Source organism: Tenrec ecaudatus, chromosome 17 (assembly GCF_050624435.1).
Source record: "Tenrec ecaudatus isolate mTenEca1 chromosome 17, mTenEca1.hap1, whole genome shotgun sequence".
Classification (NCBI taxonomy): Eukaryota; Metazoa; Chordata; class Mammalia; order Afrosoricida; family Tenrecidae; genus Tenrec; species Tenrec ecaudatus.
In genome coordinates, this window is record NC_134546.1 from 64,186,620 (window position 1) to 64,208,152 (window position 21,533).

Below are 21,533 nucleotides of genomic sequence, written 5' to 3' on the forward strand. Positions count from 1 at the left end.
TTCTTTCTGCTCTGTAGTTGTTTCTGATGCAACTTATACAAAGTAATGGCCATTCGGTTAACTGCAGACCACTCTGTCATTGGAAACGCAAAAGTTGCAACTTTTTGTTGCCATTCTGAATGCTTCTCGTTGTATTTGCAATTTTTTAATTTAAAAAATGACTAGACGTCATCTCATGTACTTTTGACGTATTTTCGGGAGACACCCATCCCTGGAGGAGGCATCCTGCTTGATAAAGTCGAAGGGCAGCGACAAGGAGGATGGCCTCCCCACGACGGCCTGACACAGTTGCTGCAGCCATGGGCTCAGACAGAGGGACACTTGTGACGGTGGCACACGGACGCCTGGGCGGTGTTCCGTGCTGTTGTACGCAGGTCATCGTGAGTCAGAACTGACTCAATGGTACCCAGCAGCAGCAACGTGTAAGAGGAGGCTTCCAAAAGTTCACGGAGAAAATGCATGACCTTCTCATCCCATTTTCTATAAATCCTTTGGGCTGCACTGATGGTCTTCCTCCAACACACCCGTGAACTTTCGGAAACCCAACCGTATGCCTATATGGTGACTGGCACCTATGAACAGAAACTCAGTGAACACACTATCATCTCACTCAAAAACTCACTGCCTCCAAGGCGATGACAGCAGCTACACAGGACAGAGCAGAACGGCCCCTGTGAGTTTCCGAGACGGTAACTCTCCAGGAGTTAGGTAGCCCCGTCTGTCTACTGGAGTGACTGGTGGTTTCGACCTTCAGACCTTGCAGATGGCAGCTGGACATGTAACCCCTAAGCCAGAGACTCGTCATGGCCTAGCCCCTACAGTAGGCACAGGACCTCCATGGGTCAGGTCACAGCGCCGAGCCGGTCTAATGCTGTCTCTTGGCAGGGGAGAAGCGGGCCTGCAGGGTGGTTTAAGGCACAAGGCTGACGAGAGAGGCAGAGGGCAGGGAGCACCTGCCCCGGGGAGCCCTCAGGCCCTGGAATGGGAGCTGGGGGAGACCAGTGTCTGCAAAGCTGGGAGACCGAGTCACACATGCTGACTCGTCCCAGGGAGCCAGCGTGGGCCCAGCGACTCTCTCACGTCCATTCCCACTCCAACTGTGGGTTCCTTTCACTCAGAGCCCACAACTGGGGGGTCTCACTTCACACTGGGAAGCCTCACCAAATCCCCCTCGATCCCACCCGGCACAGCCCACCCCGGTGAGGTGTGAGGAAGCTGAGGGCGCGGGTGCCTTTGCCTGCCGCCTTTGAAGGACTCTTCTAAAGAGGTAATTCCTTTGTGCACAGACATGATTTATGAGGCTCTCTAAGCAAATTGTGGAGATAAATGGTCTTTGGGGCTGGGGCGGTGATGCAGGCGGATCAGCCGGAGCTGGGTCCTCATCAAAGGCCTGTGTGGGGCGGCAGGGCTTGGGGGAGTGGGTCCAGTAGAGCTAAGGACAGGCTAGGACCAGCTGGCTCTGGGGTCTACTGGAGTGCCCCCCACCCCTGCTTGCTTCTCACTGACCCCATTGATGGAGGGCTCAAGTCAAAAGCGCCAAGGCCATTGAGGTGCATTTACCCAGAAAGGGGTGCAGTCCTGGACAGAGGTTTTCAGGTGGCCAGGGGCACGTGCACTTGATGTGCACTGTAAAGTGGCAGAGCCACAGCGCTGGGCCGCCCATCATGGGGAAGCCCGGGACATCCACCCGGCCGCAGACACGCCACTGGCTTAGCTGCCCCTTCCCACCCTGCGGCTCTGAGATCCTGCTCGCTCAGCCATTCAGTCACAGCTGCCCTGGCAGCAGCTTACCCAGACTCCTCCAGCTTCCCCACCTTCTGACGGCTCAGCATTCCCATGCGCTTGCCTAAGTGTCAAGTGACGGTGGGCTTCGCAGTCCCTGGCACACAATACAAAACAATAGAAACAAACCCACCACCGGCACGCCGATTCTGACTCACGGCAACCCTACAAGATGGAGCAAAACTGCTCCTGGGGTGTCCCAGAGGACAGCCTCGTCTTCCTCCCTCGGAGTGGTTGATGGATTTGAACTGCCAACCCACAGCACCACCAGGCACATCGGTGCTCAGTGGTTGTTTGTCAAACGAACAAATGGCACCTGGAGGACCCCACCCAGACAAAGGTGGCCATCTAGCTCCGAATCCTGCTCTGGTGGTCATGAGCCGTGTGGCCACAGGAGAAGCCATTCCGCTTCTCTAGGCCTGGGTTTCCTGACGGTGAACTTTGGGGGTCAGGAGTAGGGGCGACACAAGATGACCTTGAAGGGCTAGGATTAAGAGAGCTAATATTGGACTCTCAACGCCCTTTTGTAATCAGGGACATTCAATGGGTAAGGTGTTTTTGAAGGTCACAGCTGGGGGTGGGGGGGTCTGCTCTGGGATCTGGTGGACAGAGGCCAAGGGTGCTGTGAAACTCCCCAAGACACAGCCCCCTAACAAAGACTTCTCTGCCTCAAAGTGTCAGCAGTGTTGAGATTGGAAACCCCTAATCTGGTTATTTAATGTCTCTAAATCTCGGTTTCCTCACCTGAGTAACAGGGGGGGGGGGGGGAAGGGCTGGGGAACAGCCCCAGCTCCCAAGGTTTGCCTCGGCTTGCTTTGGAACCAGGCAGTATGTGACCAAATGCAAGGGCGTTGCAACAAGTGACTAAGGTGATTAAGCCAAGTGCCTGGATGAAAGCAGGCGGTCCCCTCGGGCACGCAGGGTGTGCGTTTCCTGCACTCTGCCACCCTAGGGGAGCCCCAGTGGTGCCCAGCGGGTAACCACTCAGCTGCCAACAGGCAGGCAGGGCAGTGGTCGGAACCCATGAAGGGCCCCCAAGAAGCCAGGCGTGGCGGTCTGCTTGCACGGAGGCTGGCAGTGTCAGAGACTCCGGGGACGTTCTCTCTGTCCTGTCGGGCCTGTCTGAGCTGGAACCCGCATTTGGTGTTTTGGTTTGGTGACTTCCGAGACAGGAGAGAGGGCTGCAGTGAAGCCCAGCCTCCCTTCCGCGGTTTGAGGGCGATCTAGATCGTGTGGTTAAATAACACAGAGTAAGTAACAAGTGTAATAAATAGATCACTACGAGCTAATGATACATCATTATAATCCGCTGCTGTCAGCATCCTGCAGGCGCTTAGGGACTGTATCAGGAGACTTGGGTTTAAGCGACGGCACCTTGCTCTATTAATAATTAATTCCAGCAATCTCAGTGGTGGGGAGATAGGGGTTGAGGGATGGATGCGCTCTGAGCTGACTAACCACCTCAAATTGTTCTTGTCCACGTGGGACAAAGAAGCATCCCCCACCCCCACCCCCCACTCCTGTCCCCTCTGGCCTGTTTTTCATCTGGGACTTTTAGCCACAGGACACAGAGTCAGCCAACAGCAGAGCTGGGGTGACCCCAGCCCGTCCCCGCTCCTGATTCAGAAGCGGGGGCGCCATTGGCACTTGGACGGCATGCGTCTTCCCGTGCAGAGCTGCCTTGGGTCGCTGTGACAAGCTCGGCCCACCCTCAGCCTGGCCCCATGTCCCCATGCTCTTGGGAAGAACAGCGGGCGCCAGCCTGCTTCTACAGAGGTGAGAGCGGAGGCCAGCGAGGGCAGGGGCTGCCCGCGATTGCACAGCCCGGCTCCGAGTTGCCCGTTGAGGCTCCTCCTCCGCCCAGGGAGGGCCCTGGCTCCAGCACCGCCTGTGCTTTCCTAGAGCAAGTCCCTTGACAAATGACCCTGCTCGCTGTGAACTCACTCTGTTTGTCAGAGGGAGGGTCTCGGCAACTGCTTCTGCCTCCGTGCCCAAGAGTAATCCCTGACCCAGGGCACCTCTGCTTCTTCAGGGGGTGGGGCAGGGGGTGTCGGGAGCCAGGGATTCTTTTGGGGGGAAATGCCGAGGCTGTGCCCAACTTTTCGATTGCTGAGAACCGGTGGGGGTGGGGAGGCTGTCTTGGCCCATGGTACTGGCCGGAATGGCTCAAGGTCAGTGACTTTCAGGCCCCTCTCGACTCCCTTCAGTGGGTCACTCTCGCTTCTCTGAGCCTGAAGGCTCATCTCTGAGGAGCGGGAAGATCTGCCCAGCTCTTCCATCCCACTCTGGCCTAGCACCCTCTTCCCTGCTCCTGTTTCCTGGTAGGAGAGGAGCTTTCTAAAAGGCCCTGCGCTCCAGGCCAGAACACCCTGAGCGGAAGCCCCAGGCTGGTACGTTTTAAGTCGGAGTTGTTTAAGTAGCTCCCAGGGTCTGTTCAGGGCCACCAGGAAAGGAATCTTCACGTGCAGCCGGGAGGGGCTCTGGCGAGCTGGGAGGAGGTCTTCCTGGCACTTGTGGGAACTGCTCTTGTCAGCTCCTGGCTGGGGGGCTGGGTGCCACTGTGTCCGTGGGGGACAGGACACGCTCCATCGGCACCTCCTCCAAGCTGGGGCAGCTGCAGCATTAACGGAGCGGACTGCAAACAAGGGACCCGTGCCTGCTTGTACAGCAGTGGGGACTCCAAAAGCCAGCAGTTGGCTGAATTATTCTTCCAATAGAGGAGAAAGTCCGCAAGCATGGTCAGTTGTGCCTTTAATAAATTATCTTAAGGGAAAGAGTATCATGATGGAAATAGGGCCAGTGGTAGAAAACCTGGGACCAAGACCACCAGACACACGAAAAGTAATCCTTGAAAAGGGCCGGGGTAGCTGCAAACTTTCATGTCAACTTGAAGATGCATAAAAGTGCAGGAGTGGAGGTTAGCCTGTCAATCGGGTCACAGCCTGACTCTTTGTGGGCGTGGCCTTTTCATGAGGAAACCCTGGGAACCTCCCCGCCTCTCTCTGCCTTCTTCTTCTTGCTGGCTGACCCTGGTTGCTGCCAGAGAGCTGGAGATAGATCCACTACTAGGGGATCCACATGACTGTGCACCCACCAGCCTGATCGTCCTGGATTCTGCATCATTGCATGTGGCTTCATGGCTCTGAAGAGGGACTGATGGGCTAGTATCAGACTGATGGACTTGAGTTGGACTGGACTGGGATGTTTTCCTGATATACAATTACTTCTTGTGTTAGTCTGGGTACTTTAGAGAAACAAATCCACAGAAACTCATGTATAAGAGAGAGCTTTATATAAAGGTTAAGTGTGCATCAAGAAGATATCCCAACCCAGCGCTGCCCAAGCCCACAAGTCCAACATTAACCCATATGTCCGACACCAATCCACAAAGTCCTCCTCCATCTCACAAAATACACGCAATGATGCCGACTGCAGGAGGAAAGCCAAGTCAGTGAATGTGTAAACATCTCAGCACTGGCAGGGGTCTCCACACGGGTGCTCCAGCACCCAGGCTGCATCGGGGTAGGTCCATTTGGCTTCTCCTCAGGGATGTCTTGCAGGAAGTGAGCCTTGCCAGCTGAAGCAGGGAACTAGCTAAGGCAGCTGCACCCTGGTTCGACCATCAGAAAGCAAGAGACCCGAGAACTAGAAAGGTGAGGCTCCCTGAGCCATTTATCCCTCTGCCCTTCAATTAACCCCGCATGTGTTTATTAGCCAGGTTGGCACAATAAACTAACTACCTCACTTCTTGAGAGAAAGTTCTTTCTTCCACATATGTGAGTGTCTCTGGATTTGTTTCTCTAGTCAACCGACCTAACACAAAGGTGTTGGTGGGAAAAGAGCCTCTGCTCTCTCCTCTCCTTGTGGGTTCTCCAGAGTGGCTTCTAAAGCCAAGGCTGGCTGCCAGTATCCCATATTTCCCTCATCCTTCGGTTCTCGCGGCATTGTGGGACTGCTGACCTAAAGGCATCAGTGGTTGGAAACCACCAGCTCCTGTAAAGAGTCACGCTCTCGGGACCCCCAGGGGCGGCGGTCCCCTGCTCTTTAGGGTCGCTGTGAGTTGGAATGGCCTCTGTGGCAGGGAGGCTGGTTTGGGGTTTTTGATTCTAGGCCACACCTCACAGATCCACCAGGATGCAGGAGTGTAGATACCCAACTGTGGCCCAGCCGTGTGAGCTTGTTCGAGTTCCTCAACCGCTCAGACCTCTGCTTCTTCATCTGCGAAATGGGATAGGAATAGCTCTCCTCGCACATGGGCTCTTTTGAGACTGAAATGAGAAGCTCTGTAGCTGGACCGCGGTGCCGGGTCCACAGTAACTGCTCAGTCACCCAGAGTTACAACCAGAAGCATGTTGGGCAAGGGCTGAAGACCAGCCACGGCTGGCTCCCAGGCTAAGGTGGGGCCAATAGGGGGGCCAGAAACACGCTCCTCGTGGGTCCGAAGTCAGATGAGGTCAGCAGAGAGGAGGCAAAAGTGAGTAGCCCGCCTTCCAAGATCAAACCCAGCCAAGCCACATGATTCTGGGGGCCCTTCAGCCCTCACTAGCTGTCCAGCAGAGATAGCCTCCTCGAAAAACTCACCAAAGACCAAAGTAATTAGGAAGGAGCATCTTTGGGTTGGGAGGTGGGGGTGGGAGGAGAGACATTCCAAGACTAAATTGGAGCATGTTTAAGACTATCCATGGAAGAATGTGGGGTCCTGTTATAATGATCATAATGATGGGTTTTGTTCACCTTCAGCAGAGTGGATAATTGACACACGGCAGCTCTGCCTCATTTCTCTGTCACTGCTGGGGAATGAGGGGTTTTAAGTGGATTTTCTAAATAACTGAAGCTCATCCCTGAGAACCTTCACTTTTTTTCCCATTTAATCACAATGGGGGGGGGGGTTACACACTTCCCTAGTTAATCAGAACATCCTAAATTGAATATAAACTCTTCCATTCAGTCTGGGGATGAGGGGCTAGTGGCCCCTAAATTAATGACTGCACACTGCTTTGGTGTTTGCTTTACGCATTTATTTAATGTTTATTTCCGTACTTTCTTACTGCGGCATAGAACTTTTGCTTCATATTTTAGTAGCCTTCCCCCAAGCACATGCAGACACAATGTACACGTGTTGGATGCGTGCACATAACTGAGCAGTGGTCTGAGAAGTCAGATGGTCGGGCTGACTAGAACGATAGTTACATTGAGTGAGTGGGTTTTGAATGGCTTTCTAGATGTTCCTCAAATCATTAAAAAAAAAACAGTTGTCATCGAGTCGATTCGGACTCATATGGACCCTGTGTTAGTCCAGGTGGACCAGAGAAACAAATCCAGAGACACTCACATGTGTGTGAGAGAGAGCTTTTTATCAAAGGGCAATTGTGTTAAGAAACCAGCCCAGCCCAGTCCAAATTAAGTCCATAAATCCAATATTAGCCCCTATGTCCAATACTAGTCCATAAATTCCTCTTCAGACTCCCTTAGCACACGCAACAATGCTGAATACAGGAAGATCACAGGCCAGTGGGTGGGGAATCTTGTGGATCTGGTGGCGGTGGAGGCATCTCCAGGGCTCTGGCTGCCATCAGCATGGCTCCATGTGACTTGTCAACAGGAAGGTGTAGCAGAGAGAGAGTGTGTCCCGTCTCCAGGGAGGAAGAGAAGAAGTCTCAGAATCCTCATGAGAAGGCCACGCCCACAAGGAGGCATCAGCTAATTGACAGACAAGACTCCACCCTTTATTCTTATTTATCGAGTTGACATGAACTTGTGTAACTACCTCAGACCGTCTATACCATTTGAAAGGCTGCCACTGTTTATGGGAGTAGACAGCTTCTTTTTGCTCCCACTGAATGTCTAGAGGGTTTGAACCACTGACCTTGTAGTTAGCAGTACAACGCTTATTCATCAGCCCCACCGGGCTCCTTAGACACCTAGGCTCACCATTCGAAACTAACCTCATTCTCTTCTCCCCAAACTCTGCTCGTCTTCCCCTGTGTTTCTGGTAAAGAGTGTGGCACAGTGCCCACCTGCCTGCCCAAACCAGGGCACAGCGCTCTCCTCTCTGCTCCCTGCACCCATCACACGCCAAGTCCTTGCTGACTCATCGCACAGCGGGAACCTGCCTGCTTCTCTGCCCTCCATGCCACTCCCTTAGCCAGGGCCATTACCATCGCTTCTCTATTATAGCCGGACCCTGCCCTCCTCTGTTTGACCTGCCACCCCCACCTCCTTTCCACTCTGACTGCACTCCCCCCACCCCACCCCGCCTGCCAGACCACTTTCATCAGGTCTCGCTTCCAGCACATCCCGAGTGCCCGCCGTCGCCCTTGGGTGACGTCTGCTAAGTCTGGTGCAGAACCACTAGCGTGTTCTCATGACGCCCTGAACAACCCCCATTCCACCGTAAATGCTGCTCCGACCTCTGTTCCCATCCAGCTGGACACTCCAGGAGGGCAGGACCCTCCGGGTCAATTTCAGCCTGTGGCACCCACCACTCTGTGGGTGTCAGAGGAGAACTCGACCCCATGGGATTTTCAGCCGCCGTGTTTTTGCTTTAAAGTCAGATCACCAGACCTTTCTTCCATGCCCCTCTGAGCAGACCCCGGCCCTCCATGAGCAGCCGAGCACACTGAGCATGTTCAGAGGTTTGTTGCGTGAATGGTGGGGCAGGGACAGCAGCCAGGTCGCTGGTCATAAAGCGCGAGTGCCTGAGAATCAGGGTGGTGGTCAGCTTCCTCGTCAGAAGCATGGGATAGAAGTCACTGCTGATGAGGGAAGTGTCGCTACAGCCTTAGCATGAGCCAGGGGCAAAGCGCATGTGGACTCCCAGAGTTCAGTCTGGGTGCAAGGTGTCAGGGCAGTAACTGTAGGCCCTTGAGGTTGTCGAGCAGAAGTGCCCAGTCTCCACAGCTTTCCATTTCTCTCCTTACAACCAGCCCAGTATGGGCAGGAACAAGCTGGAGTCAGTAGGTCTGGGTTTGCCCTTGACTTTGACCTTGGGCCATCACGTACCCTTTCCTATCCTTTACTTCCCCATCTGTAAAATGGGGAAATCCTATCAGCTTAGCTGGCAGTGTTGTTAAGAGGATTCAGTTTTAACAATGTATATGAAACATCCAGGAGGGTGCCTGGCACATAGTAAACATTTAAATGTGACTTTTGTTATTGTTACCCTGAGGCTGCACACGCACACTGTAAACTGCTGTGAGAGAGACAGCATTGGAGGTGGTTGTGCTTGCCTTTCCCCTCACAACACCCCTGCACAGAATGGGGTGGGAGAAGCTGGCTGTTGGGTCCGGAGTCAGTCTCAGTCCTGTGGGTGTCTTCGGAGCGGTGGCAGGATGGAGATTCTGAGTGAGGGGGCAGAGTGGAGCATCATGGATTGCTTGGCAGCTCAAGTTCTGTGTGTGACCCTTTGAGGTACCGAGGAGATGATGAAGACAGAGGGGCTGGGATTCCCGTTCCAGGGCTGTTGTGTGTACTGAAGGGTACTGAGCCGCCTCCACGGAGCTCCTGACCCTGGCCGGCCCTCGGGGCACCTCGTGGCCCTGTAGGGGTGAGCTCTCCACCAACCCACCCTGCCACATAGACAAGTAAAATCTCTCTCAAAGCCCAATGCAGATGCCTTCTCGTCTAGCAGTGCTTGCCTGATTAGCTGGGAACACACTTCCTTTGCCTGCACATCGGCTGTGCCTGTCCGTGCCTGACCATCCCTCCCTACCCCAAATACGTGAGTGAGGCTGCTGTAGGCCAGGCTAGGCTCTTCTTGTGTGTCGTGTAGGCACTGGGCAGGTAGGGCCAGAGTGGGTGGTGGAAGGGCTGGGTGACCTTCCTGGCGCTCTGGGTGGGCCATGCAGCCCCTTTCTGCAGCTGTAGAATGTGATGTGCTGCACGTCAGGCTCAGCTGTCACTCATTGAAGCACTTCATCCCATGTAAAGACTGAAGGCTGTCTGTCGCCTCCTAGAGAACCATTTCTTCTGCTCCTTCTGAAGCTGCCTGCTTGGAAAGGAAGCCACCTGGCAGAGGAGGCCGGAGAGAGGGAGAGAGAGAGAGAGAGAGAGAGAGAGAGAGAGAGAGAGAGAGAGAGAGAGAGAGAGAGAGAGAGAGAGAGAGAGAGAGAGAGAGAGAGAGAGAGAATGAATGACAGGGAGCTAGAGCACCAGCGTTGTGAGCAAGCCATTGCATGTGGAGTAGCAAGCTGCAGAGAGAAGCGAGGCTGGGAGGTGGGCTGTGCTGAGAGGCACCAAGAAGGGTGGCAGGCTTGGACAGAGAAGGTATGGCCAGGTTGAACAAACCCGATCATCTGAGAAGAGATTTTTTTTTTTTAGCAAAGATAAAGGGAGATAGACAGCTGGGGCGCCAGAATTTTCTATCTAGGACTTGAATCTGCACTGGGGACCCAATGTCTCACCCCCATGCCTTGGCTTGCACATGTTCGGCGGAAGACTGATGGAGGCTCCGAGATCCAGAGCTTTCCCTCCAATCCAGGTTAAGAGCAGTGCGAAGGCGGGAAGGCCTGCTGGCACTGGTTTTGATTCCCGTCCTAAGGAGTGCCAGCAGAGGCCCTTCAGGCGTGACTGTCCCCTTTGTTGCAGGCTGCGACAGCGACCACTGGGGCCCCCACTGCAGCAACCGGTGCCAGTGCCGGAACGGCGCCCTGTGTAATCCCATCACTGGAGCCTGCGTCTGCGCTGCCGGCTTCCGTGGCTGGCGCTGCGAGGAGCTCTGCGCGCCTGGCACCCATGGCAAGGGCTGCCAGCTGCCGTGCCAGTGCCACCACGGTGCCAGCTGCGACCCCCGCACCGGCGAGTGTCTCTGCGCGCCCGGCTACAGCGGCGTCTAGTGAGTAAAGCAGCCATGGGCTGGCCAGGCTGGCCAGGGCAAGAGGGGGAAGAAAGGGGTGGGGTGCCCGAGAGGAGGGGCAGGGCCCGGAGGGTGCGCCTGCTCCCTGCAAAGCGGCCTGGCCCAAAGCTCCTTGTAAATAGGACAGGTGGGAAGGGAAGGCGAGCCCGGACAAACCGAGTTGCAGAGCCTCGCCCACTCTGACCCCTAGTTCAGGGCCCTCAGACATTCACCATCCAGGCCAGCGGCCCCAGGGCCAACCTGAGATGCCACAGGGCCAGGCAGCAGTCAAACCCCCCACAGGAAACCATGCCTTCCCGAGAAGAACTCCACGCCCACTACTTGGAAAGCTGTTTCTTAGCATAGAAGTCTCCTCTGGCTGTAACTCAAATGTACATCCTCACAGGGAGCTTCCCTTCCCAGCAGGGGCCTGGCAGGCCTCCCAAGCAGAACTTGGTGATACACAGTGTTTTCTTCTCCTCAGCCTTCTCCCAGCAGAGCCCAGACTTTCACTCCGTTTCCTTGGAGAGTCCACTTGACTGGGCCTCCATGGCTGCTTAGTGAGACCCCTCAGAGGCAACACTTGGGAGGGATGTCTCCTCCCAGTCCTGTGGGGGCCCGAGGACAGGACCCAGAGACATCCTTGATTGGACATTCCCTCCCCTGATGCCCGGCCGGCTCCCAGCCCCCAGTGAGCCAGAGACCAAAGCCGTAGACAGGTTAAGGTCTCTGTCCCAAACCCCATGGGAACCCTTCCCTAGCTCCAGCCTAGCATGGGTTCTGGGAGCCTTCCAGATAGATAGAGTGCACTTCAAATTGTCCCCATCTCTGAATCCAGAGCCCAGAGAGTGCACTGCAGATTGTCCCCATCTCTGAATCCAGAGCCCAGAGAGTGTACTGCAGATTGTCCCCATCTCTGAATCCAGGCAGAATCGTGTTCCCACTGCCCCCTCTGCATGACATGCCCTTTCATTTTAACACTGACTTCACCTGCCAGGGCCACTAGGCAGTCCTTCCTCAGACCCCCACTGCACATCCCGCACCCCAGAAGAACATCCTGAGATCATGAAAGTCCTTCCACCAGTACCCGCCCAGTGAAACCCTCCTGTCTGCAAGCAGAATTTCCAGGAGCCTTGCAGTGGTGGGATTGGCCTCCCAGGACCTGACGTCTGCCTTGTCTGCATCCTGCTGTATCTTATACCTTTGTTTCCCCATCCAGCTGCGAGGAGCTATGTCCGCCTGGGAGCCATGGGGCTCACTGTGAGCTGCGCTGCCCCTGCCAGAATGGGGGTACCTGCCACCACATCACCGGTGAATGTGCCTGCCACCCAGGCTGGACGGTAGGTGGACCCCAAAGACGCTGGGGACGGCCAGTGGAACGTCTGCACGTCCCTCACTCACAAGGCTCTTGGAGGGCAAATCTCCTCTCCCATCTTGAATACTATCTCCCCTCTCTATGGTCTTAGACACTGTGAATGGTACCATGGGAACCCCTTAGCATCCCAGGTCTGCCAGCTAAATGCTGTGTTGCCTGAGGCAAGTTACTTAACCTCTCTGAGCTTGCGGTCTGTCCCTCTCATAAGACGGGCTCTATCCTTGGGCATGGGTACCCGTGTGGGATGCTGTGGACTCTGGGCCTGGTGTGATTGGAGGAGGGGAGATGGCAGAGGTGGGACCCTGATAGATAGAACTTCAAATTCTCACACATACACGCCCGCTTGTTTCTGTGGGTCTGAGGCCGGGGTAGGGGGCTGATGGGGAATAGAAAGTTGAAAAAAAAAAAAAGCCATCAAATCAATCCACATTCCTAGCCAGCATCTAGGAGCGAGCAGAACTGCCCCAGTGGGTTTCTGAACTGGTAGCTCTTGCCGGAAGCAGAGTGCCTCCTCTTCTCCCATGGACTAGCTGGTGGTTTTAAAGTGCTGACCTTGGTGTCCCAGGGCTCCTACTGGGGCAGCAGGGTGGGGGCAGGTGCAGACTTTATAAGTGTCCCGAGTGGTTCGGATGTAGCCTCACTCAGCCTGGGTCTTGTTTGGTCCAGGGGTAGGATTTATAACCTCACAGACCTACCCAAGTCTTCCATCGCTGCCGACCCTGCTGCAGGCCCTCAGCCACTCTGGGCATCTACTCTTCTGCCCGGTGCCGCTCCCTGGTGCAGCACCTATTGCAACTTCAGAAGTGCCGGGCAGTGCTTGCGTCTGCTCCCGGCGCCCCTGCTCTGCCGGCCAGCACTTCTGCAGAGCCATGCTCCCCAAGCACAGCGTGGAGGCTGAGGCTGGCTTTCCAGGCACATCCCTGCCGCTGACTCTCCAGCGACACACCCTGTCAGGAAGCCCAGGGACACCACTGGCCCGAGGCCTGAGGCTGCACAAAGCCAGCAGGAACAGGCTGCTAAGCAGGACAGAGTGTTTCAGGAGGCTGTGAGTGCTGGGTCACAGGGGCTAGGTAGGAGCAGCACCCACTCTATGGAACAGGACAGGGCCTTGGGACGTGGTAGCCCTGCAGTTCCCAAGCCTGGCTGCATGCCAGCGTGGATCAGCTCAATACAGACTCCCAGGCTCCTGGCCCTGAGCCCGTCTGGGGCCCGGGGATCTCTGTTTGCAATAGCTCCTGGATAACATGGACTGTATGTCTCCATTTGAGTGTAATGGATCAAGGCCTCAGGAGCTTCGGGATCGGGGTCCCCGCCCCATGCTGTCTCTCTGGTTGAGTTTATTCTCTCTGCTGAGAGTTCTGGGAACCCTGTTGGGCTATGCACTGGACCAGCCACCCTATGGACGAAAGAGGAGGCTTTCTTCCACTCAGAAAGAGTTAGAGCCTCAGAAACCCACAAGGGCAGCGCTACCTTGTCCTATAGGGTTTGGGGTTTATTGGGAGTCTAATAAGATTCCCCATAAAAACAGGGCCCCCCATCTTCAAGAGGTCTCAGTCTTTCTCTCTCAGAGAGGAACTGAGACCCAGGGAGGGGGAGTGATCTGCCCAAGGCCATACTGCCCAAGGTCAGGCAGAGGCAGAATTAGACGCCAGGTCTCCTGACCCGGGACCCCAGCTTGGTGTCTGACTTCTCAGAGGAAGACAGACTGACTACTGCCACAACTTCCTACCTGAACTGCTCGGGGGAAAGCCCTGACTTCTGGAGCCAGCTTCCAGATCCACCCAAGCAGTCAGGAAGAGAAATGGGGCAAGGGGTAGGGGGGTGAGGGAAGAGGAAGGCTGTGAGCATGAAGGACTCTCTGGAGAGACTGCGGGAGGCTGGTGGTCCATGGGAGGGAAGGGCCAAGCCAGCACAGGGAAGCACCCGTTTCTTCTCCCCCCACCTGGTGAAAGGTTCGTTCTTCCAATGACGGGAAATTGTGTCTATAGATGCCTTTGGATGTGGAGACTTTATGTTTTTAATTTTACTGCAGACAATTGCATTTCTATTTTTGACACAGCATTTAACTTGCAGATTTATATGAATTATTAATACCCCTCGTGCACACACAGCCGCCGTAGAATGAAGCTGCCATTCAAGCCTGAGGCTCCTCCCAAGGCCCACTGAGGCCAAGGAGAGGATGCTTGGGAGCAAGGTCACTCCGTTATGGTCCTCAATGGCCTCACTCTCATGTGACTCCATGTGGTTTCCGCGGGCATTTCCCCTCTCAGATCCAAAGCATCTGCTGGATACACACCTCTCAGCTCCTGACGGGCTGGCTGGCTGTGCAGAGCTGGAGAGGAGCCAGCAGGACCTCTGCTCCCCACACCCACCCACCCAAAGTCCTTCCTCAGGGATCCTTGAGTGTAAGGCCCCCAATATGCCCACAGGACACCATTCTTGCCCAGCACGGGTGAGCTCTTCCAGGAGGGGCCTTTACAAAGCGCCTGGGGACTTAATTCCTTTTTTTGTTCCCACGGAGACCTTTCAGAAGAGAGAAATCTGATGTGAGTTGTTGGATGACAGTGGGTACTGTCAGGTAGGGAGGTAGGGGATATGATGGCCCATCCCCTTAGAAGTTCCCAGGCTGGTGGCGGAGGTTGGAGACTGTGTGTGTGTGTGTGTGTGTGTGTGTGTGTGTGTGTGTGCGTGCATGCACGCACGCACACCAAAGAGGAGCCCCAGGACAGAAGTGAGAAGGGGCTGATGGGGTGGGGAGGAGGCCTCATTATCAGGACAGCGCAGGACGAGCATTGTGTCCAACCAGGTGACCCGCTAGGATCCTCAGCCTGTGGCCTGCTACCTCGGCAGCTTCCCTAGGAGCCGGGTGGGTTCACGTTGTTGTGCGGAAGGCTGTCATGGGACACGCCAGTTAGAAACGCCTTTGGGAAGGTTGAGCAGGCTCTTCTCCAGGCAAATCCACCTGACTCCAGGGCCTTCCACTACTTGGCTTTCTCCTTTTTTGTCCTCCAATTGGCCATGGTCCTCTGAAGGGTGGCTGATGTCCAGATTTTGACAAAATCATTGGGTTTCACTAATTCTGGAACAAGGACTATCTCCTCATCTTCCTCTCCAACGGTCCACATGTCACAAAGCCAATATCTCATTACTCTTGGAGATGTGGACTCAATTGACCAGAGGGCCAGGGAGAAACCATCAGGCCATGGCCTCTCGGAAGCTGACACTTCCCTGCCTGTCCCCCCCCCCCCCACGGGCCGCTCTGATCCTCCCCTCCCTGCTCTTCCAGCCAGCATTAGCCGTGTGCTTCTCCCCAGAGTGCCGCAGTCCTGCGTTATGCTGGGCTGTGTCAGCTTGGATGTCATGACTATTAAGTCCTCGCTCTTTAAGGTACCACCCGAGTTCCTTCACATTGCTAACGTTCCCAAACACCTAGGAGACAGGGGCTTACTGTCCCCTTGTACAGATCAAAGGAGCCCTGGTGATGCGGCGAGCTTGGTGTCAGGCTGCCAACCACAAGATGGGCGGTTCAACTGGCACCAGCTGCTTCGAGAGGGTAAGATGCAGCTCCCTGTTCCCATGAAGACTTTCAGCCTCAGAGACACTAAGGTCATTATGAGTCGTACGGCTTCAGTGGCAGTGAACTTGGCCCTCACGTGTACTCTCATCTTACCATCCGTCTCCTGGCTCTGTCCCCCTCAATCCTTGCTTCTATGACCCCCTTTAATCCTCTTTGCTCAGACCCTGGCTGAGAGGGGAAGCCTGGGCTGAATTCATTAATTACAAGTAACTTTGATGATCTTAAAAGATGACTCTGGTCTGGCTGTATTTTCCTGACTGAATTAGCTTCTTCAAGGTTGGCAATTATTGGTGCCTAATAACTGTGTGTTGCGCTAATGGATTGATTCATGATGGAATTATCTTCAGCCTCCTTAAGAGAAGTGATTCGCTCTAGTGTGAGTGGGTGCAAGGGCCACAAGAACATGCTCCGATGTCTGTTTGGTGAGAGATTCATGTGTTTCCAGGCAATCCCCCGAGTGATAAGCAATTTCTATTTGCCCCTTTAATGTGCTGTAAACTTCCCCTCGTTTGAAATGGCTGGACCAACCCTCACTCACCTGCCCGTACTTCAAACCCATTCTTCATCACAATCGCTTGCATTTGCTGAACATGCAGCTTTTAAATCATCGGAAAAGCTTGGGCTTTTTCTTGCTCTAAAATAAAGTGAAAGTCACCGTGTACAACCTGGTTCCACTTACCTACGAATTCTGAAAGACACCAGGGGAATGGATCCGGTTTGTATATCACTTTAAGTTATATAGTAGCACATATAATCTAAAGTAGGCAGGTAGTTGAAACTCAGCCCCACTCTCAGAAGGCAGCCACTTTCCCGTCTTTTAAGTGTTCCTTCGTACCTGCACACAGCACGACTTACCACCGTCTCCCGGCTTTTCCATCTTAAACCTGCAGCTCTTGCTGCCTTCTCACTGTAGAAGTAAAGGAATCAGCTTGCTCACGCCCGCGCCCGCGCACCCACGCCCGCGCACCCACGCCCGCGCACCCACGCCCGCGCACCCACGCCCGCGCACCCACGCCCGCGCACCCACGCCCGCGCACCCACGCACGCGCACTATGCTGTTCCACATCCTCCCAATACAGCTACGTTACAAATTTTTATTAAATCGGTCTTTATGTTAATATGTTCTCACATGCATTCTTAGCTCTGTCAGAAGTTATTGCAAAATTCTGGCACAACTTTTAACATGTTCAGAATAAGTTCAGCTACATCAGGAAATCTCTCGATTTGGATTTATGTTTTTCTTCCATGGGAACAAGCCGCTTTCTGTTGAGTGGGGCCAGTCTACTCTTCTGTTCCCATGTGAGTTCTGCGCTAGGCCTGCCACGCAGCTGCCAACCTGGGGCACCCATTCACCTCTCTCCTCTGAGAGTTTCCCTGCTTTCCGGCATTTGTGTCTTTGTAGGACAATTGCTCTTTAAAAAATATTGTATTGTATTTTTGGTGATGATGTGTACAACAAAACCCACTCCGGTTCAACAATTTCTACACATAATGTTCAGCGACATTGATTGACTCTTCCTTTTTGATGGAATAAATGTTCTGGCATTTCCTGAGAATGTATTCTCAGAAGGTTGACTTTTTGAAGCTAGTAAAGCCTAAAACTATATTTGTTGATACCCCATTTGAGTATTAGTTTAGCTGGGTATAGAATTATAGCTGAGGAAAGGCCGTTTCTTCCGACTTTAAAGGAATTATTCTAGTGTCCTTTAACTTCTGGCTAAGAGGCCTAATTCTCACACACCCCACCCCTTCTTTTATATGTGACCATTACCCTCCTTCTAAAGGCCTTGAGGACTATTTACTTACTCATACAGATACATAAATTTACCATGATACACCTTTACTGGGATCTTTTCACTTGTGCTGGGTGTTGTTGCTGTTAGGTGCTTGGTAGTGAGCATCAAGACTCTGAGTACCATAAAGATTGCCCAGACCTGCACCAGGCGCACAGCCATTGCTACAGCCATGAGCCCATCCTCTCCTTCACGGCCCTGCATTTCCCATTGTGAGGTTGCGCTCTAGCGACTGGCCCTTCCTGGTAAACTGTCCAAAGCATGTGCATTGATGTTTCACCATCTTCATTTCTAGGCTTGGTAGATCCTTTCCATTTGGAAATACAAATGTTTCTTCCTTTCACTTTGGAAGTTTTCTTGTATTATGTTTTTTGGTTAATTCATGCTCCTCAATTTTCTTCATTCCACTATCTGGAACGCTTGCTAATTAATGTCGGACCGCCAGGAGAGATCATCTTCTTAATTCCCTTGTGTTTCTCCACTGGTTTCATGTTCACTCTCTGTTTTACTGTTTTGTGAGAGGTTTCTTCGACTTTATCTCTCAGCCCTTCTATTTTATTTTTCAAATATTTTTTCATTTAGTTTTCAGGATGGTCTGGATATTCCCTTTTATCACATTCCATTTTTTCTTGAATATATTCTCTGTTTTTTCTTTTGTAATTGGTATTTCATTTATTAGTTTGAGGATGAGAACAGAGATATCATAAACAATTTGTACTTTTTTTTAATACACATACCAACCGTCTAAAAAGACGTGGTTACTATTTTTTCCCCTAAATGTCAGTGACTTTCCAGCTTTATATGTGGAGGCATATTTTCCTTAGAAGGACAGCCAGTACCAGTATCTTCAAATGTCGATAAGCTGTTACATCAGAAGTTCCACCAATCCACAGTTTAATGCCACACACACTACACACCCAAAGTTATCAGGAAAACTGGGCCACCAGGACCAACATGTTAGGGAATGCACACGGTTCTGACAAAGAGAGCCATGGGAGGGCCTTTAAGAAATAATTCTACTGGAAAATAACATGGAAACAATTTTAAATGTCAGTGGCACCCAATTGCCGTAAAGTATGTTTTGTGTTATGGGATACAGACACCACACACATCCAACAAAAAGTTACATTGACACCCAAGATAGGCAAACTTTCCCACAATTCAATGTCCACTATTTTTTGGTTGCATGTATTTTAAAAATGTATTTACACTTTTTAAACATGGGATGAAATAAGACTGCCTTCTTAGAAATATCTCTAGTGCTCCTAAAAAAACTCGCATTTATAAAATAGCTGATAAAAAAATACTCCTCTGGATTCTCAGAGAAGGAAGATGCAGGGCCCACTGATCAGACGCATGGACAAACATCATCAGACTGGGCTTCTTTCTGGTCTGCATCATTGGAGGCTGGACGCCCCTCCTCTGTAGCTTCTCCGTTTTCGGCAGGTACATTTTTATTTTAGTGTCCTGGTTCACCACTTCAATCTGTTTTCCCTTTGTGCCTCTTTTCCCCTTGGCTTGCACTTTTTTCTCTGAAGATTTATCCTTTCCTGCTGCCTTTCTTTTCTATTTTTTTGGCTTCGTTTCCACTTTTGCAGGAGCCAATTCCGCTGACAACCTCGCTGAAATCTTTGGATTCCTCCTTCCCCACCCCTTTGGCAGAGCTGATGGTCTTCATGGGCATCTCGCCTGCAGGTGGAGGTTCACCGACTATCTTTCTTATAACCACCTGCAGACACACATTTGAGTGGGGGTTCGTTTTTCTTTTTCACTTTCCTTGGTTTCCTGTTGCCACTGCATCCCTTTCTCTATTTGTTTCCCTCTCTGTTCATCTCTCAGGCCGGAGCTTTATTCCGCGTGTCTGATGAGCCTCGTTGGAGCCTGTGTGGCATTCTGGTTGCTCGTTAGACTGCTGGCCTCAAGATCAGCACTTCGAATCCACTAGACACTCCACGGGAGGAAGACGCCCCTTTCAGCTCTCATAGCCACGTACAGCCTCAGAAGCTCAAGGGGTTAGTCAGTGGCAATCAGCGGGATGAGACTCAGAAACTAATGGGGGTCGGGATTCCAGACCAGGCGGGTCTGCGGATGGAGCCCTTGCGTGTCAGTAGATCTGTTCGCCTGAGCGCATCACGGCTCCCCAGAAAGGACCCTTGGCAGAGGGACATCTGCCCAGCAGGCAGCACTCTGGGAGCTGAGCCGGGGAAGAAAGCAAAGATCTCTGATCCTTCCGCTGTTATGACCTCTATTTTCAGCACAGCACCCCAACTCTGAGCTTTGCCTGGTGCCCCTATATCATCCAAAGCCTCAGAGGGTCAGCTTCTTCAAACGTCAACTGCCAGTCTCCTGCCAGGCTTGGGGAGGGCGATTTGAAGGCCAGCCTGTGGAGTGGGGAAGGAGCTAATTGCCTCTTTCATATGCATTCCAAGAGCCCTCTGGTTCTCACCCCACCTGCACCCTGCCTGTTAGAGGTTCCTCACATCTCTGGGCTTTTCTGAGGTTGCAAATCAGCCTGAAGCTGGATGCCTTCCCACGGTCAAGTTGCGGGCCCCTGGCAGTGCTGAGAAAGCGGAAACCGCCCTGAAGGATGACTGTGCTCTCTGCTTTTCCATCTGCCACACGCTGACGGCCCCTCTCTGCTACGGTCTCATCTGCTTTTCTTTCCGCCCTTAGTGGCTCTTGTCACCCTCGCTCTTTGTAGCCATGTTTGGGAAAGAAGTGGAGATCAATTTATAGGGCCAGGGGAGCGGGGTGAGGCAGAAAGTTGTGGGATAGATTTAAGTTCATTAAGTTCGCACATATTTAATCAGAATCTTCTTCTCTGTTTCTCCTTATGCTTTATTTTATAGCCATGGGAGAGTACGTGGTGGCTGAGACTTTATTGTTTCCTTGTTTATTTCCCCGCAGGCTGAGAGGACAGGAGTCAAGTCTAATATCTATCTTTAGTATCTAATACAGGGCCTGGTCTGTGGTAGGCCCTCACTAAGTGTGTACTGCCTCAGTCATTCCATCTGTAAATGGGGGACGTGGACCAGCATGCCACGGTGTCCTGCCTCGTATGAGTCCACTGGGGGGGGTAGGGTGGTTCCTGGGGCTGTGGCCTCCATGCCCTCCTAAGAGAGAGGCCTCAGCAGCATTGCCCATGCATGTGTGTCCCTCCTCTGTTTCAGGGGGCAGTGTGTGCCCAGCCCTGCCCACCAGGCACGTTTGGCCAGAACTGCAGCCAGGACTGTCCTTGCCACCATGGAGGGCAATGTGATCACGTGACAGGGCAGTGCCACTGCACCGCTGGATACATGGGAGACAGGTAAGGGTGAGGGCCAACTACTGTCCTTGCTGTTCACTTTGCGACGCTCGCCACAGCCCTGCATGGGACAGCTCACAGCAGTCTCTCTGGCACGCTTCCCAGCTCCTTCCTCAGAAGGCCCTCTGAGGCCTCCTGCCAGGGCGCCTTGCCCACCCCTCCTTCCTGGAGCTCAGGAGCCCTGATGGTGCAGTGGGTTAAATGTTGGGATAAGCACAGGTTGGTGGCTCAACCCTATGAAGACCGATGAGTCTGTCTGCTTCTGGGAAGCCTGGCGGTGCTGGGAACCCTTGGGAGCAGGCAGCTCTCCCCTGCCCTGAGGCTGCTGTGAGAGGGAACCGGCAGGGGGTGTACATCCTGGCCCTCAGTCTGCAGCTCAGGCCAGGTACCCAGCTCTGGATATGCCTGGACTTATGGGGTGGGGTGGGGGTGAACATTCCCCCTCCAGAGGACTTTCAAGGCAGGGAGACCTTGGCGCGCATCACCCTGAGCGGCTGAGAGTACCAAACCAGTTCCTGCGGTGTGCGCCATTCCTTCAGGCCGAGGGCTTTCGTTCCTGATGTGAGTTCTGCCCCGAGGCGCCTGACAGCAGCTTGCATCTCTGAAGGCCTGCCGTCTGAGAGCAGACGCCGTGAGGCGCCCAGCAGAGTGGATAACCCACCCAACAGAACACTGTGCAATGTGTGTAGGGGCACATTCACACCTGGAAGACATATGGCAGGTGGGTGGGGCGGGTGCCCTGGAGGAGCAGGGCACAGCAAGCAGTGGTCCGGCAGTGAGTGAGTTCAGAGTGGGAGGAGGACAGGTGCCCACAGGACCCAGCTCAAGCCCCTCCCCTCTCATCCTCCCTACAGACGTCTTGCACGGGG

General features: G+C 53.4%; 1 protein-coding gene across 2 annotated transcripts in view; it reads left to right on the forward strand.

The window, feature by feature from the left end:
- MEGF11 (multiple EGF like domains 11) overlaps window positions 1–21,533 on the forward strand; it is a 264,875-nt gene that overhangs the window by 179,862 nt on the left and 63,480 nt on the right. For both annotated transcript variants that reach the window (XM_075535527.1, XM_075535528.1), the window contains exons 5-7: window positions 10,369–10,615; window positions 11,835–11,955; window positions 20,531–20,667. In XM_075535527.1, coding sequence (XP_075391642.1) covers window positions 10,369–10,615; window positions 11,835–11,955; window positions 20,531–20,667 — 505 coding nt within the window. The remainder of the gene's footprint in view (window positions 1–10,368; window positions 10,616–11,834; window positions 11,956–20,530; window positions 20,668–21,533) is intronic.